At 48.6% G+C, this 20,152-nt stretch overlaps 1 protein-coding gene across 1 annotated transcript in view; it reads right to left on the minus strand.

Annotated features, from left to right (window-relative positions):
* Ifnlr1 (interferon lambda receptor 1) overlaps positions 1-8,372 on the minus strand; it is a 21,107-nt gene extending 12,735 nt beyond the window's left edge. Inside the window, exons 1-2 of the mRNA XM_008848613.3 lie at positions 8,301-8,372; positions 3,630-3,753 (exon numbers count right to left, since the gene is read on the minus strand). Coding sequence (XP_008846835.1) covers positions 3,630-3,753; positions 8,301-8,358 — 182 coding nt within the window. The 5' untranslated portion in view covers positions 8,359-8,372. The remainder of the gene's footprint in view (positions 1-3,629; positions 3,754-8,300) is intronic.
* Between the last annotated feature and the right edge of the window lie 11,780 nt (positions 8,373-20,152).

Consider the following 20,152-nt stretch of genomic DNA (forward strand, 5'->3'; position numbering starts at 1 on the left):
AGTTAATTAATTTACAAAGGAATGAGAACTCAAGTGCCTAGCCCCACGCCTCTGGTGGCACGGCTCAGAGCCCGCCATATCAGACAGTGCCCCAACTACCATAGTCCCCACTAGCATTCGCTCATGCCGGGGGCCAGCGATCTCGCCCGGGGTCCACAGGAGTCAGTCCATTCTGTCTTTGAGCTGCTGCGGCTGGGTGCGCGTTCCCCACACTACTAGCGCTATCCAGGGCTCCTGATTTCCGTCCCAACATGGCTCCCAGCAGACCCTTTGCGTCAGGCCCCGCCCATTGGAGGACTGCTCTGAGCCATGCCACGCCCATTGAAGGAACCAGCCAATCGGGAGACAAACACACATCTGGTGCTATAGACCAGGCCAAGCCCCAGTGTCAGGGAAGGCTACAGGCCCCAGTGGGAAAGCTGTTGCAAGTATACTGTTTAATGGATATGGTACACCTACTGGGATATCTTCTAGGCATTTGTATTTATAGTCATGTTTGTTTAGATGTGTCTACTTCCTTCCATTCGTCTTTATAGCAGGGGATACACCGCTGAGATAGATCAACGACCATATCTGACAGATGATGGGGAGGCCCAAGAGGTCAATATCTCACCATGATACCAGAGAGATCACCCTGTATCTGCTACCCCCTCCAAGGCTCAGGGAATTTTGCAGAAGAAATGGCGGAAAGTTTGTCAGAGCTGGAGGAAAGCAGGGGAGTATAGCCCCAAAATGACTCATCCCTCCAAAAAAAGTGAGCCAGCCAGGGGCAAGACCAGGAACACCCTGGGAAGAGGGGTGGAGCCTAGCCACTGGCAGCGCTAGCGGCTGCGAGATTGGAAGGAGAAAGCGTGCATGGGGCCTCCAGGGCTAACGGCAGCATCCCGCTGGGTACGGCAGCACGAGGCCGCTAATGGTCGCTGTGAGCAGGGCTTGAGTGATGCGTGAGTCCTGAGAAGCCGTTTCTTTGTAAGTCACCCCATACCCCCAAGTGTCATATAAAATGGTACAAAACCCAAACTAAAAATGTCTTATGTTACCTACACACAGGCAATATACACACATACACATAAAATAAAAATAAATAATATATATATATACAGTTCTAAGAATTATTTTTTTTAAAAATGTCTTATGTTAGTCTGTGAGCCCTGGGGCCTTGGAGGGCATGCGCACGTGCCTCCCAAGAAGGGAAAAGGGAAAAAATTTAGTGCGACAAACCACGAGGAGTAATGTACACACACACACACACACACACACACACACACACACACACACGCACACACACACACACAGAGGACAAGGCTGGAGAGGACTCATTCAAACACAGCCACCAGCAAGACAAGGAGGGAGGCCAGGAGAAATAACGCCTGCTAATATTTTGATCTTGAACTACTGATCTTTAGGGTGGTAAGAAATAAATGGCTTCTGCTTAAGCCACAGGTCTATCGATTTGATTACAGAAGCCCAGCAAACTAATGTTGATCTGGGGACTGGAAACAAGGCACTGATGTAACAAGTGTCTAGACCTGTGGGTATGGCTTTGGCACCTGGTAACAGAGGCTGGAGCGTTTTGAGGTGTGTGTTAGGTCTAGATGGCATTAAAGAAACGGTTCGTGGGAACTTGGACATGAAGTATGTGTTTTATTATTGCTATCTAGAGGAAAGGTAATCTTTGTAGAGTCAAACTGAGAGGATTCCAAGGCCACCAAGGCCACTTTGGAAAGACTAGCTGGCCACAGATGGGACACAAGCTTCAACGCAGACACTGAGCTGCAATGGATCGACATCATAAATTATGCTTAATTACTAATCAGTCACCTTTGGGAGAAGATAGGGAACTAATACGTCTTGGAAACTAGTAAATAATTTGGGTGAGGGTGTCAAGCATTTACTTTGTCTTACCTATTTGACTATTTTTGCTTTTGGTCTTTTTTGAGACAGGATCTCCCTGTAGCCCCAGCTGACCTGGAACTTACTATGTAGGCCAGGCTGGTCTTGAACTCACAGAGATCAACTTGCCTCTGCCTTCCAAGTGCTGGGATTAAAGGTGTGAGCCACCACACCCAGCTCTTGTCTTGAAGAGTACCCTTGGATATCAAATACTACATAAGGGAATGCACCTCTTTATAAAACAATCCCAACTAATGAATGAGAAAGCACAATTAGCTCCACCATAATGCAATCCTTATGTCCTTTTCAAAAGTACAACAGGGGTTGGCAAGATGGCTCTGCAGGTAAGGGTGCTTGCAGCCAAGCCTGACAACCTGACCCCTTTCCATCCCCAGGACCCACATGGTGGAAAGAACCAACTGTCCTCTGACTTCCATATGTACACACAAAGTAAATAAATAAATGGAATGAAAAAAAAAGTATAACAGAAGTAAAATATGATGATTCAGAGGATGCGCCTGCAGTACCTTAACAGAATTATACCAGCCGCGTCACCTCTACCTGTGTGACTGACTTTGAGCAACATATACCCAGAGTGCCTCAGTCTCCTCATCTGTAAAGCAGAGTACTCAGCCTTTCCGTAGAGCAATTGTGAGATTGAATATAATATTGAATGGGTTGACATAGGGCTGGACATGTGGCTCTGAGGCAGAACACCTGCTTAACATGTGCAAGGCCCCCAGCACCACAAAACAAAATAAGCCATCAAGAGGGTACTGGTAATGTACTGACACAGTACACAGCATACAGCAAACACAGTTAATGGGCACTTCCTGCCTCCTGGTATGGATCTTGCCTGGTGTTCTTGCCCTAGCCAGGGCCCCATTCCTCACATCTGGATCCTACGGATGTGGGGACCCTGATAGGACAGGAAGCTGCACAAGCTTTCTAGCCAGACAAACTTGGGTTTCTCCTCTGAACCTATCACTAGCTTCCTGGGGCCAAGTCAGAGCACTCTGGGAGTTCAGGCTCCTCATCTACAACATGGAGGAAACCGTGCCTGCCTGGTGAGCCTGTGAAGAGGAACTCACCTTCTCACCCAAGTCCTTAGCACTCTTTTGCCCATGGTGAGTCTTGAGAACCTGCTAGCTCGTCCCTGTTCCTGTTCCACCCTGTCCAAGTCCAGACTGGTCCTGCAAGCGCGTATCTGCCCCATCCTCCTGCTTTCCCACTGACAACATCCTTTGCCACATCCCACCCTCGCTTAAAGATGGTGCACCGACTTCCCTTCTCAGACACCTCTAGCGACAGTCTGGGCTTCCAATATGAGAAGGGCCCCAAAGCTCTGCCCAGCTCAATTTCCAGGCTCTGTAGGAAGCAGGACCGGACAGTTGGTCATCTGTTTGCCTTTGCTCATTGGCTAGAACAGCCCCAAGCAAGCACCTCTGCCCCTGTGCCATAGTCTTCCCAGTTCACCCAAGCCCTACTCCAACTTTATTCAAAGATCAGCCCATCCTGTCACCTACTGTTCTCCATTCAGCATCCTTCCCACCACCTCCAACCCAACCTCCATTAAAAGCTCCTCTCCATGGACCTTCCACATGAGCCCTTCCGGGACACAGAGAACTGTCACATGCTGTCCATTCCATTGCATGGAATGCAGTTAGCCAGGAGAAGCCTCTTCTGTCTCCACCTCCCCCATCTCCCCACCCACCAGCATGGAGGATCCCCTGTACCCTTGATAGGACACGAAATAGGTCACGTTCCGGGGACTGCCAAACCCTGGGAGCCACGTCAGGTACACGGTAAAGTTCTGAGAGAGCAGCATCACGTTCTGGGGTGGGACTAGACGGGGTCTTCCTATGGGAGAGAAAGAGGTTATGGAGGCTGGAACTCTTGGCTGGACTTCACACAGGCACTCAGGGCTGAAGAAAGAGCAGTGTGATGGGCGCTCAGTTACTTGCCACCCATGAGAACCCAGCAGCCACCAACTGGCTGTATTGCAGCCCCTTTCCCACCCAGGCCTCAGCATCTCTTTTATGCCCTGAGAGGAGGCTTCAGGTACTCTGGTACCCAAGAGTAGGTTCTACCCCATAGATGGGGTAGGAGTCAGTCAGTGACCTCACCCTGCTCCTGGGTTCCAGAAGATTCTTAGAGCAAATGCTTGTTTTTATTTTAATTAAAAAAAAATTATTTCATGTGTATGAGTGTACTGCCTGCATGTGTGCAAATGCACCTGTGTCATGCAATGCCTGAGGAGGCCAGAAGAAGGCGTTGGATCCCCTGGAACTGGAGTTATGGACAGTTGTTAGCTGCCATGTGGGTGCTAGGAATCAAACTTGGGTCCTCTGCAAGTGCCACCAGTGCCTTAACCACTAAGCCATCTCTCCAGGCCCTTATCTTAATTTTATGTCTCATTAGTGTGTGTGTATGTATGTATGTATGATGTATATGTGTGTGTGCATGCTACAGCATACGCATGGAAGTCAGAGGATCACTTTCAGCAGTTGATCCTCTCCTTCCAGCACGGGTCCCCCCAGGGATTGACCTCAGGTCATCAGGCTTGCACCACAAGCACTTTTACCCACTGAGCCATCTCTGTCTTCTTAGCATGATCCCAGTGTCAGCCTGTAATGACCCCTGAGACACAGTACATATATGATATTTTGGGGGTAAATGGATATTGCTATATTCTCAAAAGGCTCTCCCAAGTCTCTCTGTTCCCTGCCTGATGGAATGAAGCTTGCTGCCTCAGCAGTGGGGGCAGGATGGCCATCCCAAACGACCAGGCCAGAGAGAAGGACCGACAGGCGTCTTTCCACCTAGCACATGGTGCTGCCCATTGCCAGATGATTCCTATCTAAATAGATCATTCAGGCCTGTGAACTTAAGGTTCCCTGTCTGTTTCCATATATACTTGAAGTTGTTTCTCTCTCTGCCTGACCTGCACTTCTGCTTCACCTGACCTGGGGACAGGGGACAGCCCTCCCGTCTTATTACACCCTCCTTTCCCAGGATCTTTGAGTAATACATTCCTTGGTCTTATTTCCTCCTGTGATGGTGTACTGAATTTGCACATTTCATCGAAGAACTAGAGGCTGTCGAACTAGAGGCTGTTGTTAGGACACTATGGGGAATACAAGGCCAGCGCCCTTTGGACATAAAGTATACACACCAGTTAGACAAGAACCACAAAGACATCTATCAGTATAAACAAATTTTTCCTCGGAGGGACACTTGGTTGTGGGCTGGATAATTAGGTCCTAGCATTCTACCAGGTAAAAGACATATCTGTACTTGGGAGGCAAAGGTGGGCGGATCTTTGTGAGTTTGAGGCCAGCCTGGTCTACATAGTGAGTTCCAGGACATCTGGGGCTACAGGGAGACACTGTCTTAAAAAGACGAAAAAAAAAAAAAAGGGTATCTGGTGCGTTATGGTTTCAACTTGAAATGCACCCCATGGGCTCATATTTTAAATTTTCTGTCCCCAGCCAGTGGTGCCTCTAGGGGGTGGGACCTGGCTGGCAGAAGTAGGCTACCGGGGGTCGGCCTTTGAAGGTTATACCCAGGCCTGGTTCCAGACACCCTCTTTGCTTGGATGCAAGCACTATGAACAGCCCTTACCACAGGCACAGCTCCTGCTGTCACAGAGCTGCTGTGCTGTACCTTCCCCGCCATGCTGGACTTAGACCCTCTGAAATCCTGTGCCAAAAGAAATCCTTCTTTAAGTTGAGCTGAGGGCTCTCATAACATCTGTGTCCTCCATCCACCCTCTGCCTAAAAGCCAGAGTTAAAATGAAGGTTATACCATATCCTGCTTAACCCTCTGAGGTTTCCATCCATCCCACTTCAAATAAACTCGAAAGTCTTACCTGGCACCTCTCAACTGCTACTCAATGTGACCCGTGCCTCTCCCTGTCCTCCTTCCTCCTTTCCTACCGTGTTGGCCTGGGGACTTCTGGGAGCACCCTAGGAACGCCCTGCTCCGAGCTGTTGCACGTGTCGTTCCCATCATCTGGGCGTCCCTTGGACGTCCACCTTGGTTCTCACTCCTCAGCTTCTGTCAAATTTCTTTCAAGCCACTACCTCTCAATGACATGTTCTCTGGCCATCTTTAAGTGACCTCTAGCTCTCTTTTAATTACTTCATTGATTACCTTGGCTGACTGCACCATATCCAGGTTTCCTGCCCTTCCCCTGCTTTTATAATAAAGTCCACACTCCTCATTGGGGTGTCTGAGGACTTGTTTGAGTGATCTGGCTGACTTCTCCAACAGCTCCCCACAAACTCACAAGACCACCAGTTCCAAACCACTATCTTATTTCAGATGTCTGTAAACCCAGGTGTCTTGGGTTGCCTGACGTTTACCATTTAACCTTTGAAAGATTTGATTCAAGTATCACTTCCTCCAGGGAGCCTTCTTTGACATCTCTAAGAAGAGCTGGTGATGATATTGAAAGTAGCGATAGCTCCTTGGGTATGGGTTGAAGCTTCAAGCCCCCCTGTGCTAAGCCCTCTGCCTGCATTTTCTCACTAGGATTATTTCCCAGGATGTGAGTGCTCTCCGATTTTCCCAGTGAAGGTAGGGAAACTGAGGCCCTCTCAGCGACTCAAATCTAGGCCCAGCCAACCCCTAAGTCTGAGCTCTTGGCTTGCTTCCTCCTCCAGGTTCTCAGTCTTATTTTTTCCATGGACCACTTTTTACATTTATTGATTGATTGATTGATTGATTGATTGGGGGGAGTGCCATGGTATACTTGAGGAGCTCAGAGCTCAGCTTTCAGGAATCAATTCTCTCCTTTTACCATGCAGGTTCCGAGGATTGAACTCAGGTCATTAGGCTTGGCATTAAGAGCCCTCACCCTTTGAGCCATCTAATTGTCCCCCTATTGACTACTTTTGAGACAATAGCTCACTTTGTAGCCCAGGCTAGCCTCGAATCATGGTTATCTGCCTGCCTCATCCTTCTGAGCACTGGAATTACAAAAATGAACCAACATACGCATTGATTGCTTTTAATCATGCTACCTGCGAACTTCTTTGAGCCAGGGAACTAAAGGAAGCAGAGCTCCCTCTCTCGCCCCATGGGAGCTCATGATTCTATGAATTGTGGCACATGGGTCATCATGGGAACCCATAAACTTCAGGCACCAGGAAGGGCCAGCCCTGCTCCAGCCTGGGCTGTCCCCAACCCTGTCCAGTGCCCTGGAGCTGGATCCTGAGATACAGCCTCTGTCATTACACCTAGCTCCCAGTAGGTACCCAGCAGGAAGCCAATCTGTGCATAAGCTCCTTACTTGAAGGTACCCAGGAGCAGGATAGGCCCAAAGATTAAGCTTTGTCACATGGGAAAAGATACAATTTAGAGTCTTCAAAGGGTTCCAGGATTGGTGTAAAACCTCATTCAGTCCTCAGGACAGAACTCCCCTACTCCCTAGGGCAGGTGTCACTCATGCCCCTTCATGGAACAAAAGTTAACCAAGCTCTTGAGATGACACAGCCGGTTTGTGATTGGAATGGAAGGCCCCCTCCACAGGTACATGCCTCTCACTAGCTCAAAAATACTACTAGGGTGCTGTGGGGGTTCCCAGAGCACAGACAGACCTGCTCCCGTGCCCACTCTCCAGCCTCTCAGTCCCCTCTGGTCCTTCAAGGGCAACTCTTTTAACTGTCCAGAGACTCAAGTTTCCCATCTGAAAACTGAGGCTAAGTCATAAGACAGCTGGTTAGCTGAGCACACAGAAACTTCTGAAAATGTTATTTTTTATGATTACTTGCTTGGTGCAAGAATCCTAGCCCTTCTGTTTTTGAGTCTAAGACTTGGAAGATAATTCCCATGGCTCTTGTGGGGAGGGGGTTCTGTTCCCCTGGGGCAGCTGGAGAGATGGAAAGTTGGGGTTCCTTTGGGGGGGGGTTCCGTGGCTAGGTCCTGCTGCCTGATTTGCCAGCTGAAGCTGGGAGGAAGTGCCCTGTTAAGATGCCCCATTCGAGGGACCAGCTCAATAAGAACTCTGTCCCTGTGGCTGGGCAGAGAGTCAGACACCCACAACCAGAGGAAGAGGAGGGCAGCTCCGTCCGTCCCACTTCCTCTCCTAGCGAGGGTCAAAGGAGGTATGAACGCAGGTACCGTGAACCTTCAAAAGCTCTTGGTCAACCAAAGCTGTTAGCGTTTGGAACCGCCTCTGCCTCCCCCACGCCCCCCTGGAGCCGGCCTGGAATTGGGAAACCCGGTTCCTTTCTTCCCGGAAGGAGTTCCAGGCTCTGATCTGCTTCATTCAGGGACCCAGGAAAGTCACGGCGGGTGGGCAGGGTCCCGGGGCGCCCTGGGTGGCCCGGCAGCAGCCCACGTCCCCTCCCGGGAGCTCTGGTAGGGCCCCGGCCTCGCCTTCCCCGCGGGGCGCTCTTACCTGGGGCGCTGAGCATCAGGCACAGGAGCAGGGGCGCCCACCCGCCCGCCTGCCACATCACGGTCTCCGGGGCCTGGCCCCCGCCGGGGTGCCCGCCGCCTGCAGCCCTCCGCCGGGTCCCGGAACCCGCAGGTGACCGATCCGGGCGGGGCCGAGGGAGGCGGAGCCTTGGCGTTGCAGCTGCGGGAATCCACCTGGGGCCGCCCCGTGTCACCTCCCAGCCGCTCCGCTGGGCCAGGGGGTGAGTGCGAATCCGGAGAGAAAACCTGCATCTGATTAACACAGGGGTTCCGGTGCCAACCGAGTGGCCAGGACTCAGAGCAGAGTTCAAGGTCAGTGTGACCCGTCTCAGAAACTGCAGGCGGAGCCAGGAAGGCAGCCCAGCCCCTTCCCCGGGAAGAAACTGGGTGTTCCATTTCCTACCTGAGTCTGCGAGAATCCCGCGTGCGGCTTGTGTCGTACCCCGCCCCCGTCAGTCTGGAGCTTGCGGCACTTGGAGAAGACTGGCATTCCTGCTTCCTCACTTAAAGATCATGGCAGAAGGTGAAACGGGAACTCTTCTAAAGTCACCGAGAAGGACGTTGCTGAAGGCATTGTTTTCTATTCCAGAACAAAGGAACACTTCATTCCTTAAACAAAGTTCCTAAGGACCAGGCAGGGAAGGCGGGTTTTGCAAGCAGAGAAGGGGCCCTAAGTAAAAGCGATTGCTCTTTCAAAGTTACTCTTGGGGATTGGAAAGTAACGCCCCCAGATTACTTTTTAATCTGTAAGGATTAAGGGACACGGAACTTCATCACCTGCCAGTTAAAATTGGCCTTTCCAGGGGGACTGGAGAGAGGAAAGGCTCAGTGGTTACAAGCACTTACAGAGAACCTAGGTTCAGTTCCCAGCACCCACTCCTTGGGGATGGATAGGATTAAAATACATTGTTTACATGTATGAAATTGCCAAAGAATAAATAAAAGATATCAAAACAACAACGACAACAAAACCCCGGCCTTTGGGAAATGAGGCTGCTATCTCTGGCTTTTCTAGGTTTCTTAGGTTAATAAAAAACAGGTTCAGTGGGAACTGAACCTTTAGCGTGGGTGGCTCTGTTGCATTCGGGTCCAGACCAACAATGGCCTCTTATGGTTTTTATTTAACAACAGCAAGATGATCAAAATATTCTGAAAAACAAGTGCTAGAATAAGGTGTCAGTTCTGGGATGGTGGTACACGCCTGGAATCCCAGGACTTGGGAGGCGGAGGCTGGAGAATCAAGAGTTCAAGGTCAGCCCTGTCTGTGCAAGAAATAAATCGTTATGTTGCATTTACAGTATGAGATGTTTCAGAGCTCATCAGAGAATCATGGATAAGCAGGATTATGAGGCCCCTCTCTTCCCTGGCTGGTAGCTGGCGCCTGCTTGTCCTGGCCCTCTCTGTTCATCCTAGGGTTGAAAAGTCTGCCATGTGACTGAGCCCATGTATGAGGAAAGGAGGGACTCTCAAGCCCCAGGATCTACAGTAGATAAGACTTTGCATCCTGAACCAATATATGGAGAGGGGGACAATACTAGACACCAGGAGGATTGAACTACTTTTTAATTAAAAAACTTAAAATTAGTATAGTATCGGAAATATACTATTTTTTTTTACTTTTTATTTATTATTTTCATTTTATATGTATGAGTGTATTGCCTGCATGTATGTGAGTGCACCCGTGTCTTGCAATGCTGCGGAGGTCAGAAGAGAGCTTTGGATTCCCCTGGAACCAGAGTTAAGGACTGTTCATAGCCACCATGTGGGTGCTGGGAATTGAACCCTGGTCCTCTGCCAGAGCAGTCAGTGCTCTTAACTGCTGAGCCATCTCTCCAGCCCCAGAAATATACTATTTTCAAAATATCAAAAATATACTAGTTTCCAACAAGAAAAGTCACTTTTATTCTAAAATTATGTTAGCTATATTATGTTAGCTATGTTAACCTCAAACTGCTGAGATGGAGAGATTTTGAAACTATAAGGGTTTACTGAGCCTTAGCAGAGGCTGGAGAAAAGAAATGGGGTTCTGGAAAGTTTCCGAAGCTACCAACAGCAAGACAAGACATCAGGTGGGAAATGGCAGTAGACACAAAGTGAAGAGTGATTTTATAAGGAAAATAGGGAAAGAAGGTATAAGCTGCTCACACTGAACCCACATAGGCTAAGGCAAGAGAGGCAGGCAGCTTTGGGATAGGGATGGTTGAAGTGCTACTTTTGGGATATTCGGGGTTAGTCCAGAAAGTTCCTATGTAAACATGGCTCAGTTATCTTGGACAGTCAGAAGATGAGACATCTTCGTTAAGTTTCACCTGAAACTGTTATGAGTCACTTCCTTGTTCCCTTTCCATGTCCATCTTATGACCCTTGTCATTAGATTTAGGACATCTCAGAATTTTCTCTTTCCCTTTCTTTCCCTTCCCGTCCCCCTTCCCTTCCTTTTTTGGCAGTGTTGGAGCTCAAACCTAGATCCTCACCCATGCTAGGCAAGTGCTCTACCACTGATCCACACCCCCAGCCAGAACTTTTCTTTTGCTAGTTGTAATGTATGAAACCAGTTATTTTCTGACCTTACATGGTTCTTAATTTTCTCTCCCCTTTATAGATATGGAAACTGGCTTCTGGGAGCCCAATGAGCTGATTCAGCTGGTAGGTGCTGGTTTCTGAATTAATCCTATTCAGACAACATCGTGCGCGTTCAGGGTGGTATGGTTGTAGAGTCAGTCCCATCATAACCTGGCATGTATGACCCCATGGTCACACTGTCTCTGGGTCATCACTCTGATGCCTGGGTATCAGTGACAGATGGGCAGGAGAAACCAAACTTATGGACAAAGACCAGACACAGTAGAGGGACTCCTGAGTCTCGACCTGTCAAGTCTTAGTCTGGAGCTCACCTGGCTGTCAGCTTGGGTCTTACCTGGTTTTCAGCCTGTTTGTCGGAGAGAAGTACTTACTGGATCCAAAAGTTGTTCTGAGTTTGGCCAGGGAAGCAGACATTTGGAAATTTTACGACTGTTATAGTCTGTACCTTTAGCTCAAATGGGGCCTCAGAAAAGCGGGGAAGATATGAGTTCAGTGTCTTGGATTTCCTGGGAATTTTTTACTCCATCTCCACCCGCAGCTGCAGCTCTTTTAGACGTGGGAGCCCATTGGGCTGGGAGCCTGTGGCAGTGGGGGAATATACTACTGAAGGGGTCTTCATCTGGCTCCTTGAGTACCACGGCTCTGGATCTGCCTTCTTTTCCCCAAATCTGCCTTGTGTTTGTTCCCCCATGCTCGCTTCCCCCACCTCAACATTTCAAGTCAGAAAACTATGTCCAAATGTCCTTGAAAGGACATTTTGTAACCATAGCTTGGACAAGTTGGCTCTTCCAAAAAAGTTTTTGAAACTGTTTATAGATGCAAGTTGGAAAATCACATCCAGTTACTATGGCTCAGCCTCTCCCTAGTCCACAGTCAAATGCCCCAGCTTCTTTTCAGGCATCTCAAATACTGCTAATAAATCCTATCTGGCTGGAAGAGTCTCCCTCCCTCCCTCCCTCCCTCCTCTTCCTTCCCTCCCTTTCTCCCTCCCTCCCTTCCTCACTCCCTTCCTTCCTCTCTCTTTTCTCCCTCCCTCCTTTTCTCCCTCCCTCCTTTTCTCCCTCCCTTCCTCCCTCCCTCCTTTTCTCCCTTCCTCTTTCCTTCCTTCCATCAGAAGGGGTCTCATGTAGCCCAGACTGGCTTTAAACTTGTTATATAGCCGAAGATGACCTTGAACTTCCAGTCCTCCTGCCTTCATCTCTGAGTGCTGAGGTTGCAGGCATATGCCACCGCACTCAGTTTATGTGGTGCTGGGTGTTGAACCCGGGGCTTTATGCCTTCTACCAACTGAGCCACATCCTGAGCCCTTCTACTGATGTTTCTATTGAAAACAATTGGGAGGACTTTTTTTTTTTTTTTTTTAAAGACAGGGTCACTCTGTAGCCCCAGCTATCCTGGAACTCACTAGGTAGACCAGGCTGGCCTCAAACTCTTAGAGATCTTCTTGCCTCTGCCTTCTAACTCCACACGGTGAATAGTGTTAACATTTCCCTTTAGTAGATGAAACTCAAAGATTTCATCACTTATGTAACACAGCTAATTATAGTGGCTGCTGACTTTTGGAATATGTCTGTCTGTTCTCAAGTTTGTGGTTTCAAGACTTCTGCTACTCAGTCTCTAGATGGTTAAGGGCAAATGAGAAGAAAATTCCCCGATCTTGATCACTTCCTGATTTGCAAAGATCACAACACCCAATTGTAACCAGTAGCACTATGGGTAGGGGGATACCGGCCTCCTCTTAGGGTTGGGTTAGTAGGTGGAAAAGGCTGCAGAGGAATTCCAACCGTGCTGGGGCAGCTGGACTGGATGGCCTGCCTGGCTGGTGTAGCCAGTCTGTGGGTATAAGCATGTCATTGGTGGCTCACTAGCAGCTCTAGGTCACTGATTGCAGATTGGCTCCTGAGTCCCTGTGAGCTGCCTGGCACACTACTGGAAGGCAGAAGCCCATTCCTCCCCATCTGTGGCACCATCACTGAGCTTTTCCATTTAGAACAAACTGTATCCTGAGCCCTGAGGTTCCTGTTGAGTTTCTCGTCCACAAAGAGGCTCAAGGTTACTTTCCAGCAGCCGAAGCCTTCCTCCCTGAGCTCCCCTCTGGGTCTCTGCGCTCTGGCCACATGGTCATGCAGTTCTCCTTTTTCTAATGCCCTTGGTCTGGTCTAACCTTGGAAATTCTTGGGCCAGAATACTCTCCCTGGCTTACTTTCCCCTTTGGTTTACAGCCAATTCCTATCCTGGCTTTTTGGTCTCAGATTTTGTGGCATTTCCTCAGGGATTGTTCATGACCCTGACTGATTTATTCCCCATGCCAGCATCTCTCTCTGTTTTGTACTTGGACAGCGGAATTCCACAGAGGAGGTGTGTTAGTTGGTTTTCTCATCCCTGTGACAAAATACTTGGTCAAGGAAATTAAGGGAGGGAGGGTTTATTTTGGCTCACGATTTCAGAGTAATTTTAGTCCATCTTGGTGCAGAAGGCATGTTGGAACGGCCATTCGTGGTGTTCATGGAGCCTGTGGTGCGCACCAGGGGCAGTTCACATCTGGGTAGCCAGGAAGCAGAGATGGGAATCACTTTCAAAGCCTTGTCCCTAGTGACCTACTTCTGCTGCCCAGGCCCCATTTCCTGTTGCCTTCAGAATAGCACCACAAGAAGGGGACTGATCATTCAAAACATGGAACTAGAAGGACAGGGATGTGGCTTAATTAGAAGTATTCTTGCCTAGCATTCCTGAAACCTTGGATTCAGTTCCCATAAACCAGGCATAGTGGCTCACGCCTATAATCTTAGTACTCAAGAGGTGAAGGCAGGAAGATCAGGAGTTCAAGGTCATCCATGGCTACATAGTAAGTTAGTGGCCAGCCTAGGCTGCACAAGACTCCGTCTCAATAACAGCAACAAACACCACCAAAAACCAAACCAAAGCAAACTAGAAAAAAAATGGTACATTTCAGATTCAAATCATAACACTAGATAATTTATAAATAACAGGTATTTGTTTCTTAGTTCTGAAGAATTAAAATTTCAAGATCAATACTCTAGCATCTTGCTTTAAGGAGTACCCTGTCCTCACATGAAGAAGAGCAGGAAATAACTCTCTCCTGAAAGTCCCTTTTATGGTGGTCCTAATCCATTCATGAGAGAGCTAAGTAAGCTCCCACAGCCTTGAACACCCCCTCTTCTGCCTCACCTCTCAAAGCTGTTGCATCCAGGGATATGTGGATCAGAGGGATACATTTAAAGTCTCTTTGGTAATATTTAGTCACAATTCATAGAAATCATTTTTTGTTCTTTTAGTATCCTTCCTTGATAGAGCCTCATCAACTTACTTGGCACATAGCAGATGTCTAATGTGCAGTAAATAAGCAAACCCACATTCCACACACTTTAAACAACTCAGCCCTATTCCTGGCTCTTAGCTAGCACGCACATAGCCACACAGTGTTTACCAAGTTGAACTTGGCATATGACTCATTCTGAGTAGACCTCGCTATCTCTTCTGAAAGTATGGCTTCATGGCATGTCCCCTTCCTGGGCTGAGATTTTACAGGCTCTAGTCTGATATAAGGTAGGCAAGGAGTCAGATATGACAGACCCAGGAAACTTCATCTGGGTCTCTATAGCTGCATCTTCTGATGGTCAGAACCCCCTTCTGTAATTAAACCTCCTTGAAGCTGCAGTTAGGTTTTGACCCTGCTAGATCAGAAACCAAGGTACAGGGCACTGTCCCAACTCCCACACACGTGCATTAATGAAGACTGTCTCAGTTACTTTCCTGTTGCTGTGATTAAAATACCCCGACAAAAGCCATTTAGAAGAGAAAGGGTTTATTTTGGCTCACAATTCCAGGTACAGTTTGTTTAGTAGGGAAGTCAAGGGAGGAGCTTGAGGCAGCTGTGTTACATCCACAATCAGGAAGCATGTGAGTGGCTCAGTTACTTTTCCTGTTTTATATTGCCCGAATCCCCTGCTCAGGGAATAGTCCCTAGACAGTTAAGAGCTGTTCTTGCAGAAGATCTGGGTTCGAATCCCAGCACCCACATGGCAGTTAACAACTGTCCATAACTCCAGTTCCAGGGGATCTGACAGCCTCTTCTGTCCTCTGTGGGCATCGCATGACACAGGTGCACTTACCTACATGCAGGCAATACAATACACACAAAAAATAAAAATAATAAATAAAATTTGAAAAAAGGAAGGGTCTTACCATATCAACATAATTAAGATTATCCCACATAGGCATGCCCAGAGGCCCATCTCCCAAGTGACTTCAGATTTTGTCAAGTTGACAACAGTAACCAGCACTGTTAGTGTCTTCAAAAGACCTGGGCTTCATTACACTATCATCTAACATTGTTGTTCTGCCCCTCCCTGCATCCTTGGGCTTTTCTAGAGGATCATTGGAAGACATACCTTAAAAGGAAGATCTGGTTCATTAGAATTTGGGGGGGGGGAGATGCGACTCATCTCATAAACAGTCATAAAACCCTTTTTAAAATCCAGACATTAACCAGGTGTGGTAGTACATACCTTTAATCCCAGCTCTGGGGAGGCAGAGGCAGAGATAGGCAGAGCTCTGTGAGATTGAGGCAAGCCTGGTCTACATAGTGAGCTCCAGGCCAGCCTGGGTACAGGAGACACTCTCTCAAAAACAAAACAAAAATAAATAAAATGCACAACGTAGAACTCACAGAACCAAAGGTGGGAACAGCTCACTCTGATATTTCTGTAGAACGCTTACTTTGTTTTGCTAAATAAACTTCTGCTTAAACTGTCTGTATCTCATGACCAAATTCTTCAAGAAGACAAGGATCACTGGGTATGTGGCACACACCTGGGATCTCAGCACTTGGGAGGTAGAGGCACAGGCAGGTGGATCTCTCAGTTCAAGGCCAGCCTGATCTATATAGCAAGTTCCAGGTGAGCCAGGGCTACACAGTGAGACCCTGAAGAATGTTTAAGGATGTGTAGCAGGGGAAAGAGAAATACTTCTGAGTATAAGGATTCACAGCTTCTCCTGCCTTTGAGAAGACGAAGGAGCCAGGGCGTGGCTCCGTGGTTCTGCATTCAGGTTCACACATCAGGATGCGTGAGGCTCTGTAAGGATTCACAGCTTCTCCTGCCTTTGAGAAGACGAAGGAGCCAGGGTGTGGCTCCGTGGTTCTGCATTCAGGTTCACACATCAGGATGCGTGAGGCTCTGGGTTCCAAGGGGGGAGAGGATTACATCTGGGCTGGCAAATGGTCCATCAAAGTCAGATTGTTGAACACTGGAGCAGGCAGAAGGAAGGGGGAGAAGCTAAGAACTGGGTCTAGGGTTTGGGGCTTTGGGGGCTGGGGAGATGGCTCAACCAGTAAAATGCTTGCTAGGCAAGCATGGGGACCCAATCCCACATAAAATGTCCCTTAATCCCAGCACTAAGGAGGTAGAGACAAGTAGATCCCCAGGACTTGCAGGCCAGCCAGACTAGCCAATCAGTGAGCTCTGATGAGAGACTCCGTTTCAGAAAATAAAGTGGAAAGCAACTGAGAAGCCTGGACCGCAACCTTTAGTCTTCACATGCACTCACACCAGCACAAACACATGCACATACATGAACTGTAGAGAGATGAATCCCAGGCCAGCTTAGTCAAAACAGGAATTCTGGACCCACCACATTGGGAATTTCAAAAGTGGATGTGTGTGTTGGGGAAGAGGGGTGATTGTTGTGTGTGGGGGGGGGGGTAGTCTAGCAGAGGGAGTTTCTGATTGGCTGACTTGGGTCACATGCCATTCCCTGACCCAATCGTGGGATCAGAAGGATGGGTTGCCCTCATTGGCCAGCCTAAGTAGTAGAGGTCCTAAGGAGAGAGCATACTATGTGTACCAACAACGTTTATCTTCGAGGAGACCATAGAGGCTGTCCACACCAACCTGTTTCCTGGAAAGTCTCCACTCAGACTCACAGCAAATGCTGCTGGGACTCTTGTGGTGACCTGACCAGATGTCACTACACCTGGGGACTAACAGTTCTGTTAGGAATTTTCCTTAGGAATCCTGCCTTTACCTACCTTCTGGCAGCCTCCTTACATCAGCTAGTTCTGTCTTTGGGCCCCTGGAGTAAAACAAAGCCCTTCTCTCCCTACCAACCTTTCAGCTACTTGAGAGTCTCTGGGGCAGGAATGGCAGCCAGCTTGCTGGAGGAAGAGCCCCTGCCTGACCCTTGTGGGGTCTAGTGGACCCGCTGGCAGGGACAGTGCCCAAGTCCATTTTACAGATGAGGATACTCAAGTAAAGGCAGATGAGGGGACATGTTCAAGGTCACAATATAGGGAAGGGAGAGTTGAATTCACATCCAGGACTGCACGATTCTCAAGCTCCCATTCTTTTTGGCCACTGTTGAGTTCTTTCTATGGGCCTCAGGTTTCTTATCTGTAATTTGGACGCTTTGGTGTCATTAGAACCACCTGCAGGGCTTGTTAAAACAGACTGCTGGGCTCTTCCCTAGCCCAGGACTCTGTTTTCTCTGGGATGGGGTCTGAGAGTTCAACCAGTTCCCTGGAGATCCCAGTGAGGAAGGGCTGCCAATCTGAGGTCCACACTTTGAGAACTACTCAGTACTTGATCCTGATTCCTGCTCTAACGTGCTCCATATAACAGGGGAGGCATGTGTGCGTGTGTGTGTGTGTGTGTGTGTGTGTGTGTGTGTGTGTGGTAGTACTTGATCCTGATTCCTGCTCTAATGTGCTCCATATAACAGGGGAGGCATGTGTGCGTGTGCGTGTGTGTGTGTGTGTGTGTGTGTAAAGTGCTCAATCCCAAATAGCAGAATAGCAGGGATTTTGTTCCAAAGTAGCAATCCAGAGAAATTCAAGTTTAGGCAAAGAAACGGGAAAGTGAAAGAATAGATGTCCATTCAGATTAGAAAGGAACAGGCAGGAAGAGACTCAGAGTCAGACTTGGGGGCCAGGGAGGGGTTAACGGGCACCTCTTTCGTGAACACCTCCTGGTGTTGGCTGCTTCCCAGAGTTAACTGCTCTGGCTTGTACAGCCAGTCTGTAGGGTAAACCTGCACACCCCAGGCTTTGCCAGGGGGCAGCTGAGGCTCATCAGGAATGTGAGGTGGAACAGCTGCTGTAGAAAAGTTTGGCTAGCCCTCTGGAGGTTCAACAGAATCACTATGTGGCCCAGCAATTCTTTTGGTTGTGATAGATTCCAGCAATTTGAAAACGTATGTCCTCCTACAAGCTGTACATGAACCTTCAGAGCATTATTCACATGGCAAGTGGAAGCAACCAAACTCCCACTTAACTGATGAGTAAACCGGTTGTAGTGTATCTATTCAATGGAGTATATCTGTTCAATGGAGTCCTATTCAGCAATATACAGAATGAAGTCTTTACAGGAGCCACAGCATGGGTGAGCCGGGAGAATATTCTCCCAAGCAAACAAAGCTGGACTGAAAGGTGATGTGTTAGTTACTTTTCTGTTGCTGTAATAAAATACCATGACCAAGCCGGGTGTGGTGGTGCACGCCTTTAATCCCAGCACTCGGGAGGCAGAGGCAGGCAGATCTCTGTGAGTTCAAGGCCAGTCTGGTCTACATAGTGAGTTCCAGGACAGCTGGGGCTACAGGGAGACCCTGTCTCAAAAAGACCAAAAAAAAAGTCAAAACAAAACACCATGACAGGGCAACTTATAGAAGGATGAGTTTATTTGAGCTTACGGTTCCAGGGGTAAGGGTATATAACGTCCAGGGAGGCAGCTGGGGCAGAAAGCTGAGCACTCACATCTTCAAGCAGGCACAGCAAGCAGAGAGCAGCTGGAAATCCCGCAAGGCTTAAGAACTCTCAGAGCCTGCCCTAGTAACATGTGTTTCCTCCAGCAAGGCCACACCTCCTAAAACCTCCAGAAACAGCGCCACCAACTGGGGAAAAATGTCTAAATACTTGGAGCCTATGGGGGACGTTCTCATTCAAACCACCACAGGCTGTGTGGTGCGTGATTCTTTTTATCACTTATCCTGAAAGGGCAAGTCTACAGAGACACTACTAAGTCTATCGGCAGTTGCTAGGGGCTAAGGGCAGGGCAGAGAACCTGGGTACGCAGCTTCTTTTCTGAGTGATGAAAGTGTTCTTGAATTAGATAGTAGTGATAGTTGTACAACTATGTGGAAATACTGAAACATGTATACTTTAAAAGGGTGATTTACGTGGTGTGGGAATTATCTTTGTTAAAGAAGAGTCCTGTGGCCACAGAGTTGGAGAATGGTGGAGGTGGGATTTGACCTCCTGGGCATATGGTCATCTGACTAAGAGTCTGTGGTTTCTTACCTTGGCTCAGCCCCTGACTTGGGCCAGCATCTGGCCTCGGCCTGTGCAGTGGGATGGGATGGGACATTCCAAGCCTGGGTGTGGAGGACTCCAATTGTGGACAGAGATGGTAGGAGAGGAGGGGGGAGGGCCATTCTCATTGGAAACCCCGCTCCCTCTTTCCCGTAAGAACAGTCAGGCTTTTCCAAACCTTATCTGTTCCTTCCAGGCTGGGAAGGCCCCTGGGCGCTTGACAAAGTTTCCCAGGTGTGCTGGCCACACAGCAGACATGCAGGGGCAGATACCCACATTCCAAGACCAAACTCAAGGCTCAGAGGCCTGCTAGGACCTTGTGGAAAAGCCGAGGCTCTTCAGGAACCTGGTCGCAGGGGCACTCCTTTCCTGTGGGCTCATGTTGCGGACCTACTGTGTGCTAAAGTCTCCCTTTTATTCTTTCTTGCTCAGCTTCTTATTTCTATCTTTGAAAAAATGAAGTTTAAGATAGTCAGTACATGAATACATTTTCCTTTTGACATGTTAAAATACCTCAGTCTTGCCACTCTCCCCTCTTCTCCCAGACCCAAGTTGCTGCTGTTATCTCCCCCACCCCCTCTCATATTTCAGACAGAATCCAGAACTTCCCTCATGTGACTGTATCACCTTATGGCTGATCCTGGTATTTTCAATGAACAAACTTTCATAAAGAAGTTTTGCTTGGTGTGGTGGCACACACCTTTTATCCCAGCACTCGAGAGGCAGAGGCAGGTAGATCTGTGTGAGTTTGAGGCCAACATGGTCTACATGTGAGTTCCAGTCACACCTTCCAGGGCTACATAATCAGAGACACTGTCTCAAAAAAGGAGGAGGAGGAGGAGGAGGAGGAGGAGGAGGAGGAAGAGGAGAGACCCCCAGAGACTGGGCATCGACACACGCCTCCCACGTTGCCTGACGGGAGCAGC

Source organism: Nannospalax galili, unplaced genomic scaffold, assembly GCF_000622305.1.
Source record: "Nannospalax galili isolate Female #2095 unplaced genomic scaffold, S.galili_v1.0 scaffold184, whole genome shotgun sequence".
NCBI lineage: Eukaryota > Metazoa > Chordata > Mammalia > Rodentia > Spalacidae > Nannospalax > Nannospalax galili.